The 21,418-nt window shown below is 40.2% G+C and overlaps 1 protein-coding gene across 5 annotated transcripts in view; it reads left to right on the top strand.

The window, feature by feature from the left end:
• Positions 1–21,418, top strand: part of LOC136884904 (uncharacterized) — a 293,707-nt gene that overhangs the window by 163,838 nt on the left and 108,451 nt on the right. For 3 of the 5 annotated variants that reach the window (XM_068229990.1, XM_067157207.2, XM_068229992.1), the window contains one exon: positions 5,837–5,932. The exons of 1 other annotated variant lie outside the window; for it this stretch is intronic. Coding sequence is in view for 1 of the 4 variants with exons in the window: in XM_067157207.2 (XP_067013308.2) it covers positions 5,837–5,932 (96 nt within the window). In the remaining 3 variants the exon portion in view is untranslated. The remainder of the gene's footprint in view (positions 1–5,836; positions 5,933–21,418) is intronic. One more of the 5 variants, XM_068229991.1, reaches the window with a different exon arrangement.

Here is a 21,418-nt window from a genome sequence, read left to right as displayed (position 1 = left end):
TAGTAATTCCAAGGTGAAAGGAAAATTACAACATATTGTTCTTCAAATCCTCCTCGGTTTTGAAGCACTATCAGCATCAAACTATCTATCGTGTTATTTCAGAAGAATCTGTAAAACTAAGATGTTAAACACTAAAGAAATTCAAAAACTTAATTTATTAGGCAGTTCCACTTGCCAACCACTCCTGGTTACTACTTTGAGGAATCTGATGAGTCGGACTGTTCATGGGAGTTAATGCTACTGGGGCAGTCATCAGCATCCTCCTTTGCACTTTCAGAAGTCACTGATGTGTACTAGTCACCATACCTGACAATGTTTTCAACCTCACAACTCTTTCAACTCTTTTCCATGATACACCTCCAGCACCCGTACTAAAGGCCAGTCGATCCAATTCTTCCCTTCAGCTCCTACCAGCACCACATCCACTTCTCCAGTGTTTGTAGACATCTTATTCTGCCTCTGGACCAACTGATTTAGGTGCTCTTCTCAAAATCTTGCTGCAACTGTAGTAGAAATCAAAGTCTCCTTGTAAGTTCACAGAATCCAGTTGATCTAAATCTAGCCTTCCCATGCAGACATCGTCCTGCAAAAAACTTAAAGGTGAAAGTTGGTTGAGATCTTCAGGCTTCTCAGGCAAGTAGATAATAGGATGGGAATTAACCGTGGCTTCACACTCACGCAGTAGGGTCGTCATCTTTTCGTAACACATTGAAGCTCTCCCGAGGATATATCTGAAAATTTTCTTTACTAGCGGTACCTGAATCAGATGTTGCCACCAACAACCCCACCAGCGTGCTGTGGGAAGGTTAATCCCCTACTTTATTCACTGCATTGTAGACACACTTTCTGTGTGGTTTATATCGTCAGTTCAAAACAAATTATCTGTACCAGTGAAATTTGTTCCATTGTAATTGTAGACAACTTTTCATCTTTCTAATGAATCGATGGACCGTCAAAAAAGTAAAATTCCTTTCATTATAGAACTGCTGACCAGTTCCAAGTGCACTGCCCTATAGATGGCAAATGTAAAGAGCATTATCCATCCCTTTGTTCGTACTTTTAGTATCAATAATCCAGCTAGGTCTCCACCTGTCACCTCAAATAACAAAGCATTTTTTTATTCTGTCTTCAGATAGAGTTCCAGGATGAGCATCAGCCTTCTTAGCTTCGTGCCGTTTACATCTCGCACATCTTGACAGCATGGCCTGGCTTCTCCTTCCTCCTCGTATAACCGAAAATCTTTCTTGCAGGTGCAACAGTAACATGCAAGTGCCAACCTGTAACATTGTAACATGTTCCTCATGAATTAGAAGTTGCACCGGGCGATGTTTACTCAGTAGTACCATTGGGCATCTGAAGTTCTCACTATCTTCCCTTTCAATGATAGTTGTTTTTTCTCACAAATTTCCTTCATAATCTTTGAATGTGCAAAGTAACTTCCAGCTGGAAGTCCCTTCTCTCCTGAAACTTCTTCTTGAACTAATTAAATGAGTATCATTTCTGACGCCTTTACTTCTTCCATCGTGGTCTCTTTCACAAGTGTTTCTCTCGCACTCCTTCTTTTGTTATTAGTAAACTGCAACATCAGGTGACCCTTCTGGCAATCTTGATATAGAAGAAATATATTCCAGATTACAAGGAGGCTCCCCAAGAGAACAGCATAAGTCGCAGTATCCTTATCTCTAATGCACCTCACTCATAATTCATGTTTTTGTGCTACCAACTTAACATTAGCTATTGTTCTTTACTTGTTTTGTGTTTTTATATTGATTTTAGGAATTTGAAACTTGTACCTTTCATATCACTGGCTGAAGATGACACAGAGTTGTTGTCGAAACTAGTGCAACGTATTTGTGAATCACTACACTTGTATATTGCATGATAAATAAGAGTAGCAAATGATTAGGTAAAAATAACGTGAAATTATTTAATGATCCCCACTTTATACACTATAATTTTAACAGGATGTTCCTCATTTAATTGCCTCTGGTGGGTTTCCTTGGTTATGTTTTATTGGCAGTGGGCACTTTAATTTCTTTGTTTGCAAATATGACGGATAATAAAGTGTGGTTAGAACAGTGTTGGGCAGTAATCGCCGCTCATCATTTGATACGTGCACTTATCTTCAAAGTGCACAGAACATAAGTGACTCTGTTGGGTGGCTTTCTATTGCTCTCTTTTCATGCTCACAACCCATTATTGAGTTAATTCCTTGGTCTTTAAAAAGGAAATGAGAAACGTAATCAAGTAATTACTTTGTCTCACGGTACTTTGTCTGTGTAAACATTAAAATGGGTTTAATTATGAAGAGGAATTACAATAGCAATGTCAGTTATAATTCAGTAATACAGTCCAACCTGCACTAATGGACACCGTTATTCAGCGGACACCTCGAACTCCGGACAGCGGACATCGCCATTTGTCCCGTCCACTTGACTTAAGCGGACACTTTACACGTTGCAGGACGATTTATTATGCCGGAACACATGTGTCTTTTCTTTTAAAACCATTCTTCAGACATAAGGAAGTACCTTTTGAATGTTTGTACTCTTTCGAGTGCAAGGGGAGAGAAGGTACATTGGAATGCAGTTCTAGTGGTGTATAGGCCTATTCGGAGAATTCCTGTTGCCCAGAAATGCTGCCAGAGACTGTTGATCCTCAAGTTACCTGGGGATTTTCTTCCCTTCTTGCATCATTCTATACATAACTCAGATTGTCGCTGATAAATTCGAGCTCAGGTAGTCAACTTGAGAAGAAAATGACTGTACAGGCACTAATTAGTGAGACAGAAATACTGTGGCATTCCATTATTCTGTTAAACATGAGTAACAAGGGATTACTTCATGAAGCTGTAATGTTTGTAAATGATGTAATAGCTCACTATGAAATACTAACACAGAAATGACTTATAATATTAAAAATAAAGATATGTATGCTTATATTTAAGGCGGATGTTCCTTGCCGTTAAAATGTTCGATTATTTTTACAAACTTGTTTTAGCGGACAGCTCTCGTAATGGACATTTTTTCTCGGAACCGACAGTGTCCGCAGAAGGGAGGGTCGACTGTACTTAGTTAAATTGTATTCTTGCGTTAGTTATGGTACACTGGTTATTGCAGCCACACCTTGAACATAGGGCTGGCATTCTTGAGACAACAATCTAACTGCTGTCATGGTTGAGGTCATTTTTGGTGGGTCGAACGCAGTGTGTTGTGTACGGAGGAGCCAAATCAGACCAAACATCAATTACTTCTGGAGTAATTCAAGGCAGTGTGATAGAGCCCCTCCTGTAAACGATTTATGCTCTCGACTTACCGGATTGTGTAAATTCGACTATGGCGCAGTATGCCGATGACACAGTCATTTACAGAGTCATGAAAAACAGTGATGATATTATAAAATTCCAATCGGATCTGGATAGTGTAGCTCTGTGGTGTGAGGTAAATGGAATGTATTTAATATTAAGAAGTGTAAATATATAAGACTAAGCAGAGCTAAACAACCACTCCAGAACCAACCTACTCTATGTGGAATCCAACTGCCGACTTCTAACTCCATCAGACTGCTCGGTATTCACATTACGGACAATCTGAAATGGAATAAACATGTGGAGGAAGTGAGGTGTAAGGCATACAGAGCGCTGGGTTTCGTCCGTAGATGTCTCTTGGGAGGAAGAAGTAAAGCCCTACGAACGGCTTATATTTCCCTTGTGCGGCCCATACTATTATATGGCCTTCCTTCCTGGCATCCAACGACAACGGAAAATATGAGGAAACTAGAGGGTATCCAGCGACGAGCAGAACGTTTAATTAACAAACACATCCCCTTAAACACAGCCATGTCATTGCCACCAGTGAACTCGTTATGTACACAAATAGATGTAGCCTTCCTTAGGAAATCCCTGACAGACAACACACACCTCTCCCCTTTCCACCGCCTGCAGCTCAATTACCGCTCTGTTAAAAGAGGCCAAGCAGTTTCTCTTGTCCCTCCCTTCGCTAGAACAACCTCATACTTAAATGGGTTTTACTCAAGGGCTGCTCGTACCTGGAACCTTATACCATCTGAGGTAAAGCTACTCTTCCTCATTTCCTCCGCGAAGTAAAGAAAATGTATATGTAAATAGAAACCCATATGTGATGTATATAACTTGTATAAATTAGAATTGCAAGAAGGATGGGTGCAAGTACAGGTGTATGTGGGCGAATGTGTATGTGTGCGCATGTGGGAGTGGTTGTGAATGAGTGTGTATACAGGAGTCTGGGTGAGAGTATAAATGGCCGAGTGTTCTTACTCTAATATTTCCAGGATAAATCAAGATAATTATTATTCTAAGGGTACAGTGTTTGTAGTATAAATATGTAAATTTAAAATTGTCTACATAAGTTTGTATGTAAATATTCAGTAGAGTTTATGTACACATGTGGAGACGGAGGCACTTCCGTGTATGTGGGGCTTGCCCTTTCTCCATCTACCATCCCTAAATTGTACATGTACAGTACAATTTAAGGAAAATAAATAATAATAATAATAATAATACTCTTTTGGTTCTTAATGCATATGAAATCCAGTCACCATTCACAATATCCCTGTATTGAGCACTTTGCTGTACAGTTAGGGTCGTGCCACTGTGAGCTTCCATTCGTGGGTTTGAACCCCGCTGCCGGCAGCCCTGAAGATGGTTTTCTGCAGTTTCGTGTTTTCTTGCCAGTCAAATGCTGGGGCTGTACCTTAATTAAGGCCAAGGTCACTTCCTTTCCACTCCTAGACCTTTCCCATCCTTTCATCACCAAAAGACCTATCTGTGCAGTGTGAAATAAAGCAAATTGCAATATCCCTGTCAGCTAAACATATGTTCTCTTGTCTTCACAAGGAGTGCTGATGTCAGGTATGCAGCCCCTCTGTGATATTGTAGTTCATTGTGGTTCAGATGACCTATAGGAATGATTGTATGGTTCATGTCATTTAAGGGCTTTTGACCTTGATGACTTTCTTTCCAAATTTCATATGAGGTGGCCTGCCCTAATCTACCTCTGGTGAGATACTGTGTGCGTATTGCCTGATGACTTCCGTATTGGCCCAGAACAAGATTGTCACTTGTATTTTGTGTCTCAGTCTCGCCCTTGACTCTGATGATATAAAAGTGACTGAGCAATGCTAGTAACACCATTAATAATACTGCCAGATCGTATAGGAAAGGGTATGAAATTTATGTTCATATGGTGGGCTGTGTGTATATTTCAGTGAACATGAGAGACTGGAATGTAACAGCACTGTCTGGCTAGAAGAAGAAAGCAATGGAAAACTACCTCACTCTTCATTTCCTTAGTTTGCCTCCTCAGTGATACATAGCTCTCCTTGGCAGCTCATGGTAGAGCTATTGAGCATCCTCCCTGCCTTCAGGCTGAGCATTTCACAGACAGAAAGACATATGGATATTTTCCAGTACAGGATGTGAAAGATAACAGTGATAAATTCTGAAGTTTTTAATTATTCAGAATTGGTTTGTTTATTATGAGCAGATTATTTGTAAGTTTGTCTGTACATTTTCCTGATTGTCAGTATTGTTTTAGAAGGTTTCATATTATATAATAGTTCTTCTCTTCAAAAATATCTCTGAGTATTCAAACAGGATATTTCTCCACTCCTGAAAGTCTCCTGTTTGTCATGTTTTTAAGGATTCTCGACATGGACATTTTCTGAGAAATGATAATCAAGATTTGAAACTGAAACTGACTTATTTACTAGGAAATTATGAATACATAAGCCGTCTCATATATAACTAAATTTTCAGATATGTCTGAAAAAAGTGCCTAATATATTAACTTTTCCACAGGAAAATTATAAAATTACATCAGAGGAGATGCATTTGAAAGAAGAACCTAAATCAGAGTTGGCAGAGCCAAGAGAAACACAGGTGAATGCATTTGAGGTAATCTAATATTTTGATGACATTTTTCTGGTAATGCATATTGTAAGAAACTGCTGAATAGATTTCATTGAACAACACCCCATTTTAAATCAGACATTTTGAAGGTCTTGGAAAGATTTATATTGAAATTTCTAATATATTTGAATTTATTTTCACATTTTCTTCATGTAGTTCAAAATTTTATGGTAGGTAATGTAAAGCAGCTGTTATTGTTCAAAGTCCCTCCACTGCATGGGATCTGTTGACTGGTTTCATCACTGTTACTGCTACCTTATCCTAACCCGTTTTGGGCTACATGCACGGCTATCTTCCTTTTGTCATGTGTTGAAGAGCTCCAACCCATTTCTTCAAATATTTATCCATGATGTCCATCTGCTGCTAAGTCCTCTTTTGCCTAAATTTCTTCCTCAAAATATTACTTGTAACAGACTGTTCTTTCTGGTGTCCTCATAATTTGATTCATGGAATTTCGGCTCTTCAGTTTAATTGTCTTGATGAGCCGTGGTTGGCAGCTCATTGTGTGGGGTACTTAACCTATCCTTGTTATGCTCCATCCGAAAGATCCGTGGGTTTGTACTCCACTGTTGGCAGCCCTGAGGATGGGTTTTGTAGTTCCCCATTTTCATATCAGTAATAGGCTGGCTGGGGCTGTACCTTAATTAAGATAACAGCTGATTCCTTTCCACTTCTTGTCATTTCTTATCCTGTCATCACCATAAAACCTATCTCTGTTCATGCAACATGAAAATAACTTAAAAATTTTTTACTGCTTGCTTTTATATCCACATCTTTAAGGTTGGGAATCTCTTTACTCTCGGTAATGAAATATATATGGCTGTACAGTATTTAGTAGGTTGGGGAGGACCCAACACATTGTTATTCTCTTTTTGAGCCTTATTCTGAGATCATTTCAGGATAAGAGTTGCCATATGCTAATGAAGATTGACTCTGCTTTCTCTATCCATCATTTGATTTCTGCAGAATAGCCCTATGTTACTTTATAAATGTACCATATTGTTTGCCCTGCCTGCCTGTATATTGTACAGCAGAAAGATTTCAGGTGGTGTAGGTTTCTTTGTTGTTATTGTGTTGAGGACTAAATCACTATCCTTGCATACAGCTTGTGCAATTGTGAATGTTCCGAGGTATCTGTGGAACAGCAGAGGTGAAGGAAGGTGCGGGGGTGAACAGGTCCCAAAATACGAAATTAAATTTAAGATAAAATTTAACAAGGTTATATTTTCTTAGCAAAATCAAGAAATAACAAGAATGGCAGGTACAGAGTGGCAAGGTAACAAATGTACAATTACAGTATTCACAGGATTTGGGCTTCGAGCCCCGGACTCACAATTCTTGAGCTATAAGCCCAACCTTACGACATACAGAATACAACAAAGGGGCGGAAGACCCCAATCATGCCCAGGAGCACTTGCTCCCGATTACACAGTAAAGCCTCCTCGAGGCGCACAGAAAACAAAATTTTAGAAAGAGCAACCCGCTCTTAAGTTCCAGCCTATCAAAGGCCACACCAAACTCCACTTTCAAGTTGTCCTCCCAGGACATGAAAACAGGGGTAAAATACCCAACCTACTGAGGCCTATTAAGTAAAGAAACAGGTTAATTACCTGGCCTCTAAAATACCAACTTGAGAGGAGGCAAAGCTGCACTCCTAATACATTTTGTTTAAAACCTACTAGGGACTAGGCCGTTAATGCAAGGGCTAATCCCATACTAAAGAGGTGACTTATATGAGAAGACAATTTACATTACGCTAGAATGGAAGAAACGGTTGAGAAAATAAGTTCACCTCAAAGCAATATGAGTGGGAGCTCGAGAGGGTTAAGCACTCTCTATCCCGATTATAGTTTAAACAGATAGAATTGATTCCGAGTGTGTTTACATTTTAAGGGAAAGTTACATGGTAAAAGGCTTCGGACCTGCCCCGAGAGTTAAACTGCTGAGCTAGCAAGAAAAGGAGTTATTAAACGGCCATTACCTTGTGGATGAACTGCTGCCCGAAGAAAGAGGCGCTTCCCGCCCCCTGCTACATACTTTACACACTGGAAGATGTTACTGAAGTGGCACGGAGACCCGAAAATAAGCAGTTTATAAACCCTCGCGGAAAGTTCGAGGTGTTTCAGGAATGAGAACACCCTCCCACAAGAATTTTATTGGCTAGGGTTAAGCAACATATCCAAGTTGAAGTAGATACACCTGATTGGTCATAAATTAATTAAAGAAATTCGGGATTGGCTAAATTCAAACCTGGCGGAAGGAAGGGGTAATATTGCCAACATAAACAATAACTGAAAGAAATTTAACAAAGAACAAACTTATGAACACAAAATTTCTTCAAAAACATAGTTCTTTCACTTCGCACTAGGGTGCATAATTGTATTTCTTCAGTAGTGCCATCTGGAAGAGAATGTCCACACTTCTTACTACAGGCAAACAAAAATACATTGAAAACGACACCGTTCAGAAACTTCAAAATTTACAAGTAGGGACATCTTCTCAAAAACTTGAAAATTAACACAGTAGATAAAGTTCAGACTTCCTCCAGTAGGGGAGTTTCAACTGGCGCAAAGTTTGAATTAGCGACGTGGAGGTGTACCACCCGGTACAGACCTCCCCCCCCCCCCCAGAAGTCCCTCCAAGGGGTAACACAGAAGAACATAAACTTTTGTTTCAACATAAGGTCCAATTTATGATGTTGATATGGAAGTTAATTGCAGAAATATTTACCAACAAATTTTCTTAAAATGATTGGATCCAGTTTCATAATTCTTTGATTACTATTGATGTAATGTCTTTGTGCTTGTAGAGGTTGAAATCAGAAGGGAAATTTTAGTTTTTAAAGTTGAGGAAAAATTTTCTAAGTCCACCAGATATTGCAGTAAAATCCAAAAATTGTAGTAATGTTGATATTAAGTGTCCATGTAGCTGATTAAGTGTATCAGTTGCCGATGACTTTGACGGCCAGACCGGCCGCCACTGCTTGTGTCCAGAGGAGGCCGCTCGGACCCCTCAAGTACCCTGAGATACCGCTCGCCCGCACTATGAGAGGAGTAGTGGAGTTGAAGCACGCCGCGGCTGCGGCGAACTTGCAGGTCGCGGGCCAGTTACAGGTTGTGCGCCGCACATCAGCCTTGGCCGGGAGGAGGACTCCGGCTCGCCGTACACTGGTTGGCCTCACTGGAGAAGAGCGGGCCCGTACCCTGCCTCAGTAGCGGTACTGCGCCGCGCTGCTGCGGGGGCACTGAAACATTAAAGCTCGGCGGCAGAATTTTGTTGGACCATCATCATTTTTTGAGGGCACAGGCTTTGTGGAGAGGTTGAGGGGCCAGCGGCGTGAAGATATTCATGGCATGTATAAGTCACTGTGTGTTATGTTAGCAGGAGACGGGAGCGTGGTAATGGCTATGGTAAGGACAGGATGGCAGTTTAATTGATCGGGGAAGTTTTACAATAAATGCTTAAATAAAAAATAAAAAAAAATATTATTGAAAGGGCAGAAGGCCTTAAAAGTGAAACACCTCAAAAAAATATAACCTTTCTATTTCTTTCAAGATTATATGAAGCAAGATAGCACAGAAATTATACAGGTTTCACCTGCGACAGGTGAACCCTAAATATCCTCTCGGTGGCTGGATTACTTAACAATAAGTTAACGGGAGTAAGGAAATCGAGAATGATACACGGCCCATGAAATCTGGAGGCAAGCTTGCCCGCGGGAACAAAATTCTTGACCATCACCTGGTCACCTACCTTCAAATGGGTGGGTCTCCGTCCACGATCATATCTTTCCCTAACCTTTTCATGAGACACCTTAAGATTGGCTTTAGCCTTCTTCCAAAGATCTTTAATGTTATCTGGATCTATTGTCTCAGGTAGAATGTCACTCAGAGACCAGAGGTTAGAGAGCGGCGTGTTGGGAACAAACTTGAACATCAGCGAAGCTGGCGTAAATTTATGTGATTCATGAACAGCCGAGTTCAAAGCAAAAGCTAACCAATGCAGGGACGTGTCCCACCTAGAATGATCTTCATGATGATAGGCAATAAGCGAGGACCTGAGATTACGATTAACCCAATCAGCCAGAGATGGTTGAGGGTAATAAGCAGAAGTTGTCACATGAGAAATGGACAGGTCAAAGCAGAATTTATGAAATAGATTAGATGTGAAAGCCTTAGCATTATCCGATACAATATATTGACACGGACCAAAAGAAGCAAAGATTGAATTTAAACAAGTAATGGTGGACTGAGCGGTAGCCAGCTTAGTCGGAAATAATCAGGAAAATCTTGTAAAACCATCTACACATACAAAGATGAACTTGTTGGCATTTCCCTTCGACTGGGGGAAGGGTCCTACATAATCAATATACAGGCGTTCCAAAGGGCGCGACGCTTGGTGGGAAGACAACAGGCCTACGTTGGTGGACATGGTTGGTTTACTAATCAAGCAGGATTTACAAGCCTTTACTAGTTCACGAATTTCACCGTCCATACCCTTCCAGATGAATGTTTCACGAATCTTCTCACGAGTTTTAAAGGTTCCTAGATGCCCCCCTAATGGGGTCTCATGATAGTACGTGAAGATCATAGGTACAAGAACAGCTGGAACGACAACCTTCATCATCTTATCATGCCTCGAAGGGCAACATAAAACACCATTCCTCAGTACATAAGGGACAACATGTTCCCCAGAAGAAAGGGTTTCCATTATCGGAGCCAGCGTCGGATCTTCACGTTGATATTTCTCAATGTCCCTAAAGAGCATGGGAGCATCTGTTAAGATGGCATTAACCTCAGATAGTATGGACTCGGGAGGTGATGAACTATCGACCAGTTCATGGGTTTTATTATTTATAAATTTCATTTTCCGTATTGACAGACTCAAAGTATAGATAAGAAATGTGTTTTTCCACCATTCAATACAAAATTTATATTTTTAAATTTTGTATTGAATGGTGGAAAAACACATTTCTTATCTATACAGTTCATGGGTCTCGACGTCGTTGGAAAACATACGGCTGAGTCCATCTGCGACAACATTTTCGGTACCTCTGATATGCCTGACATCGAACTGGAAGGGAGAAATTCGGATGGCCCAACGGGCTATACAACCAGTACGACGCGGCCTACCTAAGACCCAGCTTAAGGCTTGATTATCCATCTCCAGGTCGAATTTGACATGTTCCAGATAAGAGACGGAACTTTTCTAAGGCAAATAAGACTGCCAAACCCTCGAGCTCATAGATGGAATACTTAGCTTCTTGAGCCGATAGAGTCCTAGATGCATAGGCGATGGGTCGCCTGCCTAGTTCAGTCTCTTGAAGAAGGACTGCAGCTACCGCGGACGACGACGCGTCTGTTTGGATGATGAATTTCTTCGAGAAATCTCCATTCTTTGTCCCACTAGACTTGATTGATGGGCACTTGTTCCGAAGATGGTCAGGCGACCCGCAAGCGTAACATTTACGGGGTGTGACTGGTCGGCGAGGTGGAGGCCGAGGATTACTAAAAGAAGGAGGGGGTTCTTTCGCGACACGCAAGGAATCGGTTTATAAACCCTCGCGGAAAGTTCGAGGCGTTTCAGGAATGAGAACACCCTCCCACAAGAATTTTATTGGCTAGGGTTAAGCAACATATCCAAGTTGAAGAAGATACACCTGATTGGTCATAAATTAATTAAAGAAATTCGGGATTAGCTAAATTCAAACCTGGCGGAAGGAAGGGGTTAATATTGCCAACATAAACAATAACTGAAAGAAATTTAACAAAGAACAAACTTATGAACACAAAATTTCTTCAAAAACATAGTTCTTTCACTTCGCACTAGGGTGCATAATTGTATTTCTTCAGTAGTGCCATCTGGAAGAGAATGTCCACACTTCTTACTACAGGCAAACAAAAATACATTGAAAACGACACCGTTCAGAAACTTCAAAATTTACAAGTAGGGACATCTTCTCAAAAACTTGAAAATTAACACAGTAGATAAAGTTCAGGCTTCCTCCAGTAGGGGAGTTTCAACTGGCGCAAAGTTTGAATTAGCGACATGGAGGTGTACCACCCGGTACAGTGAAGATCACTCGTTTATATGCAGGACAGGAATAGCATGGCAGGGAAGAGTGCTGTAGTGGAAGGCGACAAAGACTAGGTATGAGCATACATAGGATAGTATAAGTGTGGATATTTTACCGTCCAGGCCCTGTGAAACATACAATCTTATCGTAAATTGTAGCATTCTAATTAAGAAGACTTTCCCAGATCCTTCCAATAACTACACACTGAACTGCACATTACACATAACTCAGTATGAAAACTTGAATATGACTATGGATCAATGTCACTATTTCCAGACATAGGAAATCTCTTAGATAATGCCCCTTTCAGTGTTTCATGATATTCTGTACCCTTGTCTATTCCACTTCTGCCAGCTGTGTCGGTCACTTTATTATCACTTTTTCTTGCGGTTTCAGTATTGCTTCCATCACTCTCACTATTTCTGTCCATTTCACTTCACACATTTATCTTTACCATGGTCCAGTAAACCTTTACTTGAAATGTACTGGTCTTCAATTTTCTTTACATGCTCATAAATTATTCTTCCAGTACTCATTTGTAATAGAAGCAATTTGTTCATCCATAAATTTTAGTAATGCTTCCATTCTGAACATCCCATTATGTTCAGAAATGTCATTCTTTACACTTTCCCATATCAGGTTAATGGTATGCAGTTCTGGGTGATATGGAGAAAGATGTAATACAGTATGACCAGTTTTGGCTTAAATACAGTCTATTTATAAGTGCACTGGAATGGCTTGTTGAATTTGAATAATGATTATAACTGGGTTTTCAGCATGTCTTTTTAAAATGATTTCCAGTCTCTGTTAACCAGGACACAATTTCTCATTTGTTATTGTTTGAGTCATCAGTCCAAAGACTGGTTTGATGCAGCTCTGTGTGTGAGCTTATCCCAGGGTATCCCTTTCACTTTTTGATAACTACTACATCCTAGATCTGCTGTGATCTGCTTCTCTTATTCAAATCTTGGTCTAACCCTACTCTTGTTACCGACAACACTTCCCGCAAGTCCTGGGAGTCTTAAGGTATGTCTTATCATTCTCTCCCTTCTTGTCAATTTTAGCCAAATTGATCTTACTCGTCAGTTCGAATGACACATGTGGGTGATGAAAATGAAAGGAAAGAAGTAAAAGGAAGGTAAAAACAATAATGTGAAAAGCTGTTTTGCAAAATAAAGAACATAACAGAACAGGAATGTTCTGTGAAGTATAACATGGAACCTGAAATTCTATGCAGTGAAACCAGAGATGCCATCAAACATCTGAAAAACAACAAACCCACTGGTAGGAGAAATGCTGAAAGTGAAGGGAAACAATGTCATATGTATTTTATATACAATACGCAATAAAAACAATTGTATAAGGGCAAGTTGGCTGTCCGGTTAGGGTCACGCAGCTGTGAGCTTGCATCCGGGAGATAGTGGATTCGAACCCCACTGTCGGCAGCCCAGAAGGTGGTTTCCATGGTTTCCCATTTTCATACCAGGCAAATGCTGGGACTGTACATTAATTAAGGCCACAGCCACTTCCTTCCCACTCCTTGGCCTTTCCTATCCCATCATCGCCATTAGATCTATCTGTGTCGTGTGACATAAAGCAAATAGCTAAAAAAATAATTGAATAACCTAAAGATTGGACAATATTCATATTAATCCTTGTTTGTATAGCAAAGTTTAGCTCGTGCCAAATTCCCATTTTATTTCCATGGCTGTGACAATATGGAAGCTCCTGGGGTAAGTGAGGTGCTGAGTAATGACATTCAGAGCACAGCTGGAGCATCTGAGTTTTATAAAATGTGTTACAGGGTCAAACATGCAGCAATAGAACTTTCAGATCCACCAGCTTAATTCCATAACTCATCATTTGTGATTTGATTTACCCATCTCACCTTCAGCATTCATCTTTAACACTATATTTCAAGAGCCTCTACCCTCTTTTTTTTTCCTGAGCTAGTTGTCCATGTTTTACTTCCATACAATGCCACGCTCCAGACAAAAGTTTTCAAAAGACCTAAGTAATTCATTTATCAATGTTTGAAGAGTGCAAATTTCTTTTGTGAAGGAGAGTCTTCCTTGCTTGTGCTAGTCTGCAGTCTGCATTTTATGTCCTCCTTACTTCTGCTGTTAGTTAATTTACTACCCATGTATCAATATTCATCTGCTTCATTTAAAAGTTCATTTCCTAATCTAATATTTCTTACATCAGCTCACTTCATTCCACTTCACTCCATTACTTTTGTTTTGGAATTCTTTAATTTTGTCTTGTGCTCCTTCCCCAATTCTCTATCAATACCATTCAACAATTTCTCCAGATATTCTGCTGACTGAGTTAAAATGATATCGTTGGCAAACTTAAGGGTTTTGATTCCATCACCTTGGATTGTAATCCTCTTTCCGAATTCCTCTTTGATTTTCTTAACTCCTTCTTCTATATGAACATTCAAAAGGAGGGGGAACCTGCAGCCTTTCCTCACCTGCTTAACGAATGCTGCTGCTTTCTCAAAGTCTTTGATTATTATGACAGTAGAATGATTTTTGTACAGATTATAAGTATTCTTTCTTTCTTGGTATCTGTTACTAATCACCTTCAGAATTTCATATACCTTGGTCCGATCAACAATATTGATGCCTTTTCTTGTTCTGCAAACAATATATATGTGTGTACTTGCGCATCCCCATATTAAACGCATATTCTCAAAAATAGAACGAGTAAAAACAGAGGCGCTGTCTGACACTAAAATCTTTGATGGGCCAAAAATTGCAAAAATGTGCTTTGATAACTTACAAGTAGTGACATTGGAGTTAATTTTCCTGTCCGAAAATAGCCTAATGAATTTGGAGAAAGCATCGATGACACATAGTATAGCAATATTCCCATCCCGGGATCCATTTATTGGGCCTAAGAAATCGATAAATAATTTCTCCTGAGGAGGGTTTGCCTTGAAGGCAGAGTTGGAACCGACTTGACTATTTCGAACAGGTTTAGAGTTTTGACAAATGTCACAACTTCTGACATATTCAGAGATATCCTTCTTTAAATTTGTCCAATAACAGTGTTGTGAAATGTTTTAAATTGGCCAAGCTGGGCATCTCAGCATGAATATTATAGGCCTCAAATCACAGAGATTAAACACTTTTGAAGACTTGTTTTAGGGCACTTACGAGTCCTCTCTTTATCTCGATGGACACCCGGTTTGGGACGTTATTGGAAATTTCGTCTAATATCTTAACACATTCATTGTTCTTTTCATGAAATTCAGCCAAACCAGTAAAACTCTAGGGGTAAATTTGAATAACATTGAAATGAAAATTGCAATCTGGACTACATTGGGGCCAATGACCTTAAATGTTAGGCCCCTTTAAACAACAAGCATTATCATCATCATCATCATCATCATCATGGACTATATTCAATGCCGTTCTCCCTAAATTTTCGACATTAGCGCTCTTCCATATTAACACCTCATTATCAGTTTGGATCCAGAAATGACGATGTTCAAGGTAGGAATGGAACTTTTCGTTGCTGAGAACAACAGCTGAACACTGCTTCTCATATGTGGAATACCTAAGGTCTGCCCCGTGAAGCATCTTGCTGAAATACATGATAATGGCTAAGTTTGCATGTACAATAAAGTCAAATTTGCATTTGATACCGAAGTCAGTGAGTACACATAAGTAACAGAGGCCAGGCAGTTCATCTGAAAAGTGAACCAGATAAAGATAGAGATGGCCAGGATATGGCACACTTGTCCTTCTGAATTCAATCCTTTAGGATCAGACGTAAAGTCAGCATTGCTTCACATGTCTTAAATTTCTTCCGAAGCCAAATTGATGTCCTCCAACTTGGTTTAAAATTGTCTTTTCATACTAAAATTAATGGTGCAATAGTTTTCACACTTGTCAGCACCGGTTATCATGGGAAAAGGTATAACATCTATCTGCCAAAAATCAGGTGTCACTTCTCCTGTATCATGCATGTTGCACACTAAATGGAATAATTTTGCCATGCTGGTTTCTCTTAAGGCAGTCAGTAATTCTGAGGGTATGTCATCAATTCCTGGTGCCTTGTTCATACTTAGGTCTCTCAAATCTTTGTCAAATTCTGACCTCAAAATTAGGGACTCTCATTTCATCAGCATCAACAGCTTCTTCTTGTTCTAGAACCCTATCATCTACTTCCTTACTGTCTTTACTTTGTCTTCTTTCCCTAGAAGTTGTTTTATATCTGAGCTTTTGTTGAGGGGAGTTACTTGGATACAGTGGGAGGGATGCACATATGAAATGAGCCCAATCATTGGACTGCAGTTCCATAGGTTTATCGGCAAGCTGTAGACTATGTTCCTCCATATCCAGTCCTTCAGCACTATCATATCACCTATCACTTATTCTTCTTACCAAGTTTTCCTTTCTCCAAAGGTTTCTTTGATTTTCCTGTGTGCAGTTCCCACCTTTCCTTGGACCATAAAGCCTTGAACGTGGTGCATTAGGATAAAACCGTCGCAGTTGTACATGAGAATAACTTTAACTTTCACTTCTCATTCAGCCATTCTTCCAAAGATGGTTTTGCAGTTTTAAAACAGGCAAATTCTGGAACTATACCTTAATTAATGCCAAGGTGGCTTGCTTCCCACTCCTCGCCCTTTCCTATCCCATCTAAGACCTATCTATACCAGTGCGCCATGAAGCAAGTTGTAAATAGAAAATTATCATATGTAAATGACTGATGGAACATTAATAGTAGCAACTATTAAATTACAACTCATACAAAAGAGATGAATGTTATACCAATATTTACTATCCTTCAGAGTAATCATCAGCTTTGTGTACATCCTGTTACCAGCAATGCGGAAGACATGGGATATCTATTGCAACACTGTAGAGATTCCCAGCCCCATCGACCGAACAAATTAGTCACACTTTTTGCTGTATGTGGCTGAGCGTTGTCATGGAAAATGATGGGTAATATGCATTGACAGTGTGCTGTGGAGGAGCATGGTGCATTACGTGTACATGAGAATAACAATAACTTTCACATGGCTGGTGTTCTCACGAGCTCTCACTAGTTGTTTCTCTCAATTACGCCATTAGTTCGATCGGCATTTCAGTTGCGGCTTATAGAGTTTAGCCCATGTCTCAACCAGCATAATGATACGGAATACGAAAGCCAGTCCTTTAAACTTATAGTACTCCAAATGGTTATGAGCAGCATTGTATCGTAGTCATTTCTGCATTTTGTTGAAACATGCGGAACACATTGTGATGACATTTTTGGCATGCCCAGGTGTTCCTTCAAATATAAACACAGTCGTATTTGCTAATTCGTTGTCTCGGTCCAACTCACATGTTATGTGACATTGACCAGTGTCCATTAACATGCACTTCTCCTTCACTGACACTAGGATGATCTGGCTCATGCACGTCTGCCACATTTTGTCGTCCCCCATCGAAGGTTTTTACCCACCGTGCCACGGTCTTGTAAGGCAATGCAGATTCTCCACAAGCTTCTAGAAGCCTTTGGTGACACTGTCGTGCTGTAGAACCCCTGGCACATTCTGTCTTTATCCAATTCCATTGTTCCTCTTTCAAAAACATTGTGAAAACACTGTCTTAGATTGCGGGCTAACGTGAGGCTGTGTCCATTATGCCAGTTTACATGTTAATGATTTGAGAAGGGAGAATGCATAAGTTCTGAGGCAAGGTAGATATGTGACTAATGTCTGCTTTCAGTGACATTATTAAATTCCATTGCATTGTATCTCTTTAGCAGTATTGTCACTTAAACTTCCAACCATCTTATCTCCTATACATCAGTTTGCCTTCATTTTCTAGAGCTAACTAAACATCATTTCTCTTTTCTTCCATCTGTTGCCTATGAAAACATTTTATGGATATATCTCGAGAAGTTAGTATAGATTGTTTAGTGAAGCCCTGTTGTTGTGAATAATGGGGCTTCCTTTCCGGAATAAATTTTTTGATTAAAGTCAACATAATGCTACATGTGCTGTGTGGCATTTCCAGAGATGCAGGCGATCCTCAAGAGACTCATCTCAGAAGAATTGAGCCTTGAGAGATTCCAGGGCAGTTTATCCATATACTTAGAATCCTTGATTTCTTTTTGCAGTATTTGCTACACAAGACATTGTGATTTTCTTTTACTTTGATGGTTGTAGGCTTCAAAATGTACAACATATGCTCATTCAACTTTCATTTGTAAGGTTTAGATTGCTGAATTCATATGACCATTGCTCTATTGGTAAAATACTGGATGGCAGGTAACTGATTTGAATCCTTTCACCTTTGTTAGAACAGTTGAATGTTCACTTCTGACAAAGCAAAGTGTAAGGTATCTCTTTTTTTAAAAGCCAGAGAGATAACATTAATCTAACATTGCATATAAAGACCAAACCAAAACCCAGCATATTACAACTCTGTTGAGCATTACCCTGCCAAGCAACCTCTGCTCAGCGCAATGGCCTGCAGTTTAGAAGTGAATGTGTCATGAGCACAACAATTTTTCTTGGCTTTCTATACTAACAATGGACACCTTTGACCTCGAATGCTCGGCAATCATAAACAAACTAGTGGTGTGTTTCAATTCCGTGCAAAACTCAGCACTTGTCTGCTATCGCCACTAGACTGTGGCATAGTGTAGCTGCACTAACCAGTGCTCCAGATGCGTGAGTGGTATAGCTGTCTTGTCTCTTGGAGTGTTCTGTGTAAACTGTGTACAGTGCAGTGATATCATGTGGTCCAAATATTAGGAACAAATTTGCTATGCGCTTAATATGGAAATTACTTCAGGGCCAAGGATATGGTATATAATTCGTTGGGGCCATCAAGTACCACGTTAAGTCTTGTTGCATTTGACACTGAACTTGGCCTTCTTTAGAGCCCAAATTTCCTTCATTCTTTGTGAGTGGGCCTGCTTACGCTCCTCTGTCCAAGGGGCACCGTGTCTTGTCTTCGGTTGCTCGTCTCGATTTAGCCCGTTTGTCAATATTTTCTTGTGGAAGAGATCTCTGTTAAGGGCATCTTCAGCTGAGATATGTAGCATTTGCTGGTCTTCTTTGGTATTTCTAAACCAGGGAATTGTGGTTTTGGGGTTTGAATAAAAAAAGTGAAAGATTTCTTTAGTTAACTTTCTTCCGTCCATTCTTTTCAGATGACCATAAAATCGTGCCCGTCTTTTTCTGATTGTGTCGGTCATTTTCTCTATTTTGCTGTAGACTTGCTTGTTGGATCTCTTTTGATGGATTCCATATCTGTACTTTGATCCCAAGATTCCTCTCACAATTTTGCGTTCCCTTTTCTCCAGTTCTTCAAGCAGTCCTTTGTTGGCATTTAGAGACAGGGTTTCGGCTGCATATAGAACTACTGGCTTCAGAACTGTTTCTTAGTGACGTATCTTGGTGTTTTGGGAAAGGCATTTTTTGTTGTAGATTGTGCGGGATGTTTGGTAGGCTATTTCCAGTTTGCGTACTCGCTCCTGAAGTGCTTCTTTGTCCAGTCCATTTTTCATGAAGATCTCACCCAGGTATTTGAATTTGTCAGGAGTTTTGGTGGAGCCTCTTTGATGTTAGTCATTACTTCTGTTTTCTCAAACAATATCTGCAAACCAGTTTGTTCGGCAATTTCCTTTAAAATTTCAACTTGAGCTCTAGCGGTTTCTATGTCGTTTGAGAGAACAGCAATATCATCGGCAAATGCTAAGCAGTCTGTTGCGATCCCCTTGGATTTGGTTCCTATTCTCAATGGACTGTAGTTGGTTTCCTGTAATCTCACCCGCCAGGTTCTGATGATCTTTTCAAGAACACAGTTGAAGAGTATCTGGGATAGCCCATCACCTTGTCGGACTCCTGTTTTGATGTCAAAGGAATGCGAGAGACATCTGTGGAACTTCACCTTGGATTTTGTATCGGTCAGGGTGGCTCTAATTAATGCCAGCAGTTTCAAATCAACTCCAGATTCATTTAAGATGTTTAGCAGGACTTCCCGGTCAATGGAGTCGTATGCTTTCTTAAAGTCCACAAAGAGAGACACATACTGCTTGGACCTTAGTGTACAATATCTGATGATCGTTTTGAGATTTTGGATCTGTTCAGCTGTTGAGCGACCTTTTCTGAACCCTCCTTGGTATTCACCTATTTGATGTTTGACTTGTGCTTCCAAATGCTCCAGGATGGCAAGTGATAGAATTTTGTAAGTCACGGGTAGCAAAGATATTCCTCTGTAGTTGTTGATGTTCTTCATGCTGCCTTTTTTTGTGTAATGGATGGATCAAAGCTATATTCCAATCTTCGGGTAGGGTCTCCTTGATCCAAATTTCTTCTATTTGCTTTTGCAAGATATCAAGTGATTCTTCTGGGGCTTATTTCCATTGTTCTGCTACTACTGAGTCTTCCCCAGCGCTTTGTTATTTTTGAGACGGGCAATATGGCGCTTGATTTCATCTCTGTCAGGTGGTCTGGAATCTGGGTACCTGAGTAAGGGTTCCTTGGTCTTAATGGTGCTTTGCGGTTTAGAGCAATTAAGTAAATTCTTCAAGTAATCTGCCAGAATGCTGCAATTTTCTTCTTTTGACGTCGCCAGTGTGCCGTCCTTTCGCTCAAAGCATAGAGATAGTGGTTTATAGCCAGTGAGTTTGCGTTTGAAGGCTCTGTAGTACTCTCTGCTTTCATTCTTCCTAAAGTTTTGTTCTATCTTTTCAATGAGAGATTTTTCGTATTTACGTTCCTCAGTTCTGAACACCCTAGCTGCTTGGGCATGTTGGGTTTTATAGGTTTCCCAATAATATTCTGATTTCGTAGAGTAGTACTGTTTCCACGCATTGGGTCTTTCTTGAAGGACTGATTCGCAGGTACCATTCCACCAGGCATGCTTTTTGCTTCTCTTGATTTCTGCAACATCTTTGGCGGCCTCAACAAGGAGACTTTTGGCGTTGTTAAAGTCACAGTCATTTGGTCTAGCCTTCTCCTGAAACTCCTCGACCTTTTGCCGAAGTTTATCATTGTCGAAGCGTGTGATCTGTTTGGTGTTCTTCCTTGTGTTTGCGGGAATTGGTTTGAATTTGATAAGAGACATATAATGATCTGAGGCCACATTGATGCCTTTCTTTACCTTGACATTCATAATCTCAGGGCTGTTTCTCCTGGAGATTGCAACATGATCAATTTGGAACACTCTGAGAGCTTGGACGGGAGAATGCCAAGTCATTTTCTTTCTGGGTAGATGGCGAAAGTGGGTCGACATGACCTGCAGGTTGTGATTTTCGCAAATGGACACCATTCTTTTGCCGTTGGGATTGGTTCTGTTGTGAGCAGGGTAATTTCCTATAACTTTCTTGTACTTCTGTTCACGACCTAGTTGGGCATTGAAGTCACCCAAAAGAAGCTTGAC

This window comes from Anabrus simplex, chromosome 13, assembly GCF_040414725.1.
Source record: "Anabrus simplex isolate iqAnaSimp1 chromosome 13, ASM4041472v1, whole genome shotgun sequence".
Classification (NCBI taxonomy): domain Eukaryota; kingdom Metazoa; phylum Arthropoda; class Insecta; order Orthoptera; family Tettigoniidae; genus Anabrus; species Anabrus simplex.
This window is presented reverse-complemented; position numbering and strand designations above follow the sequence as displayed.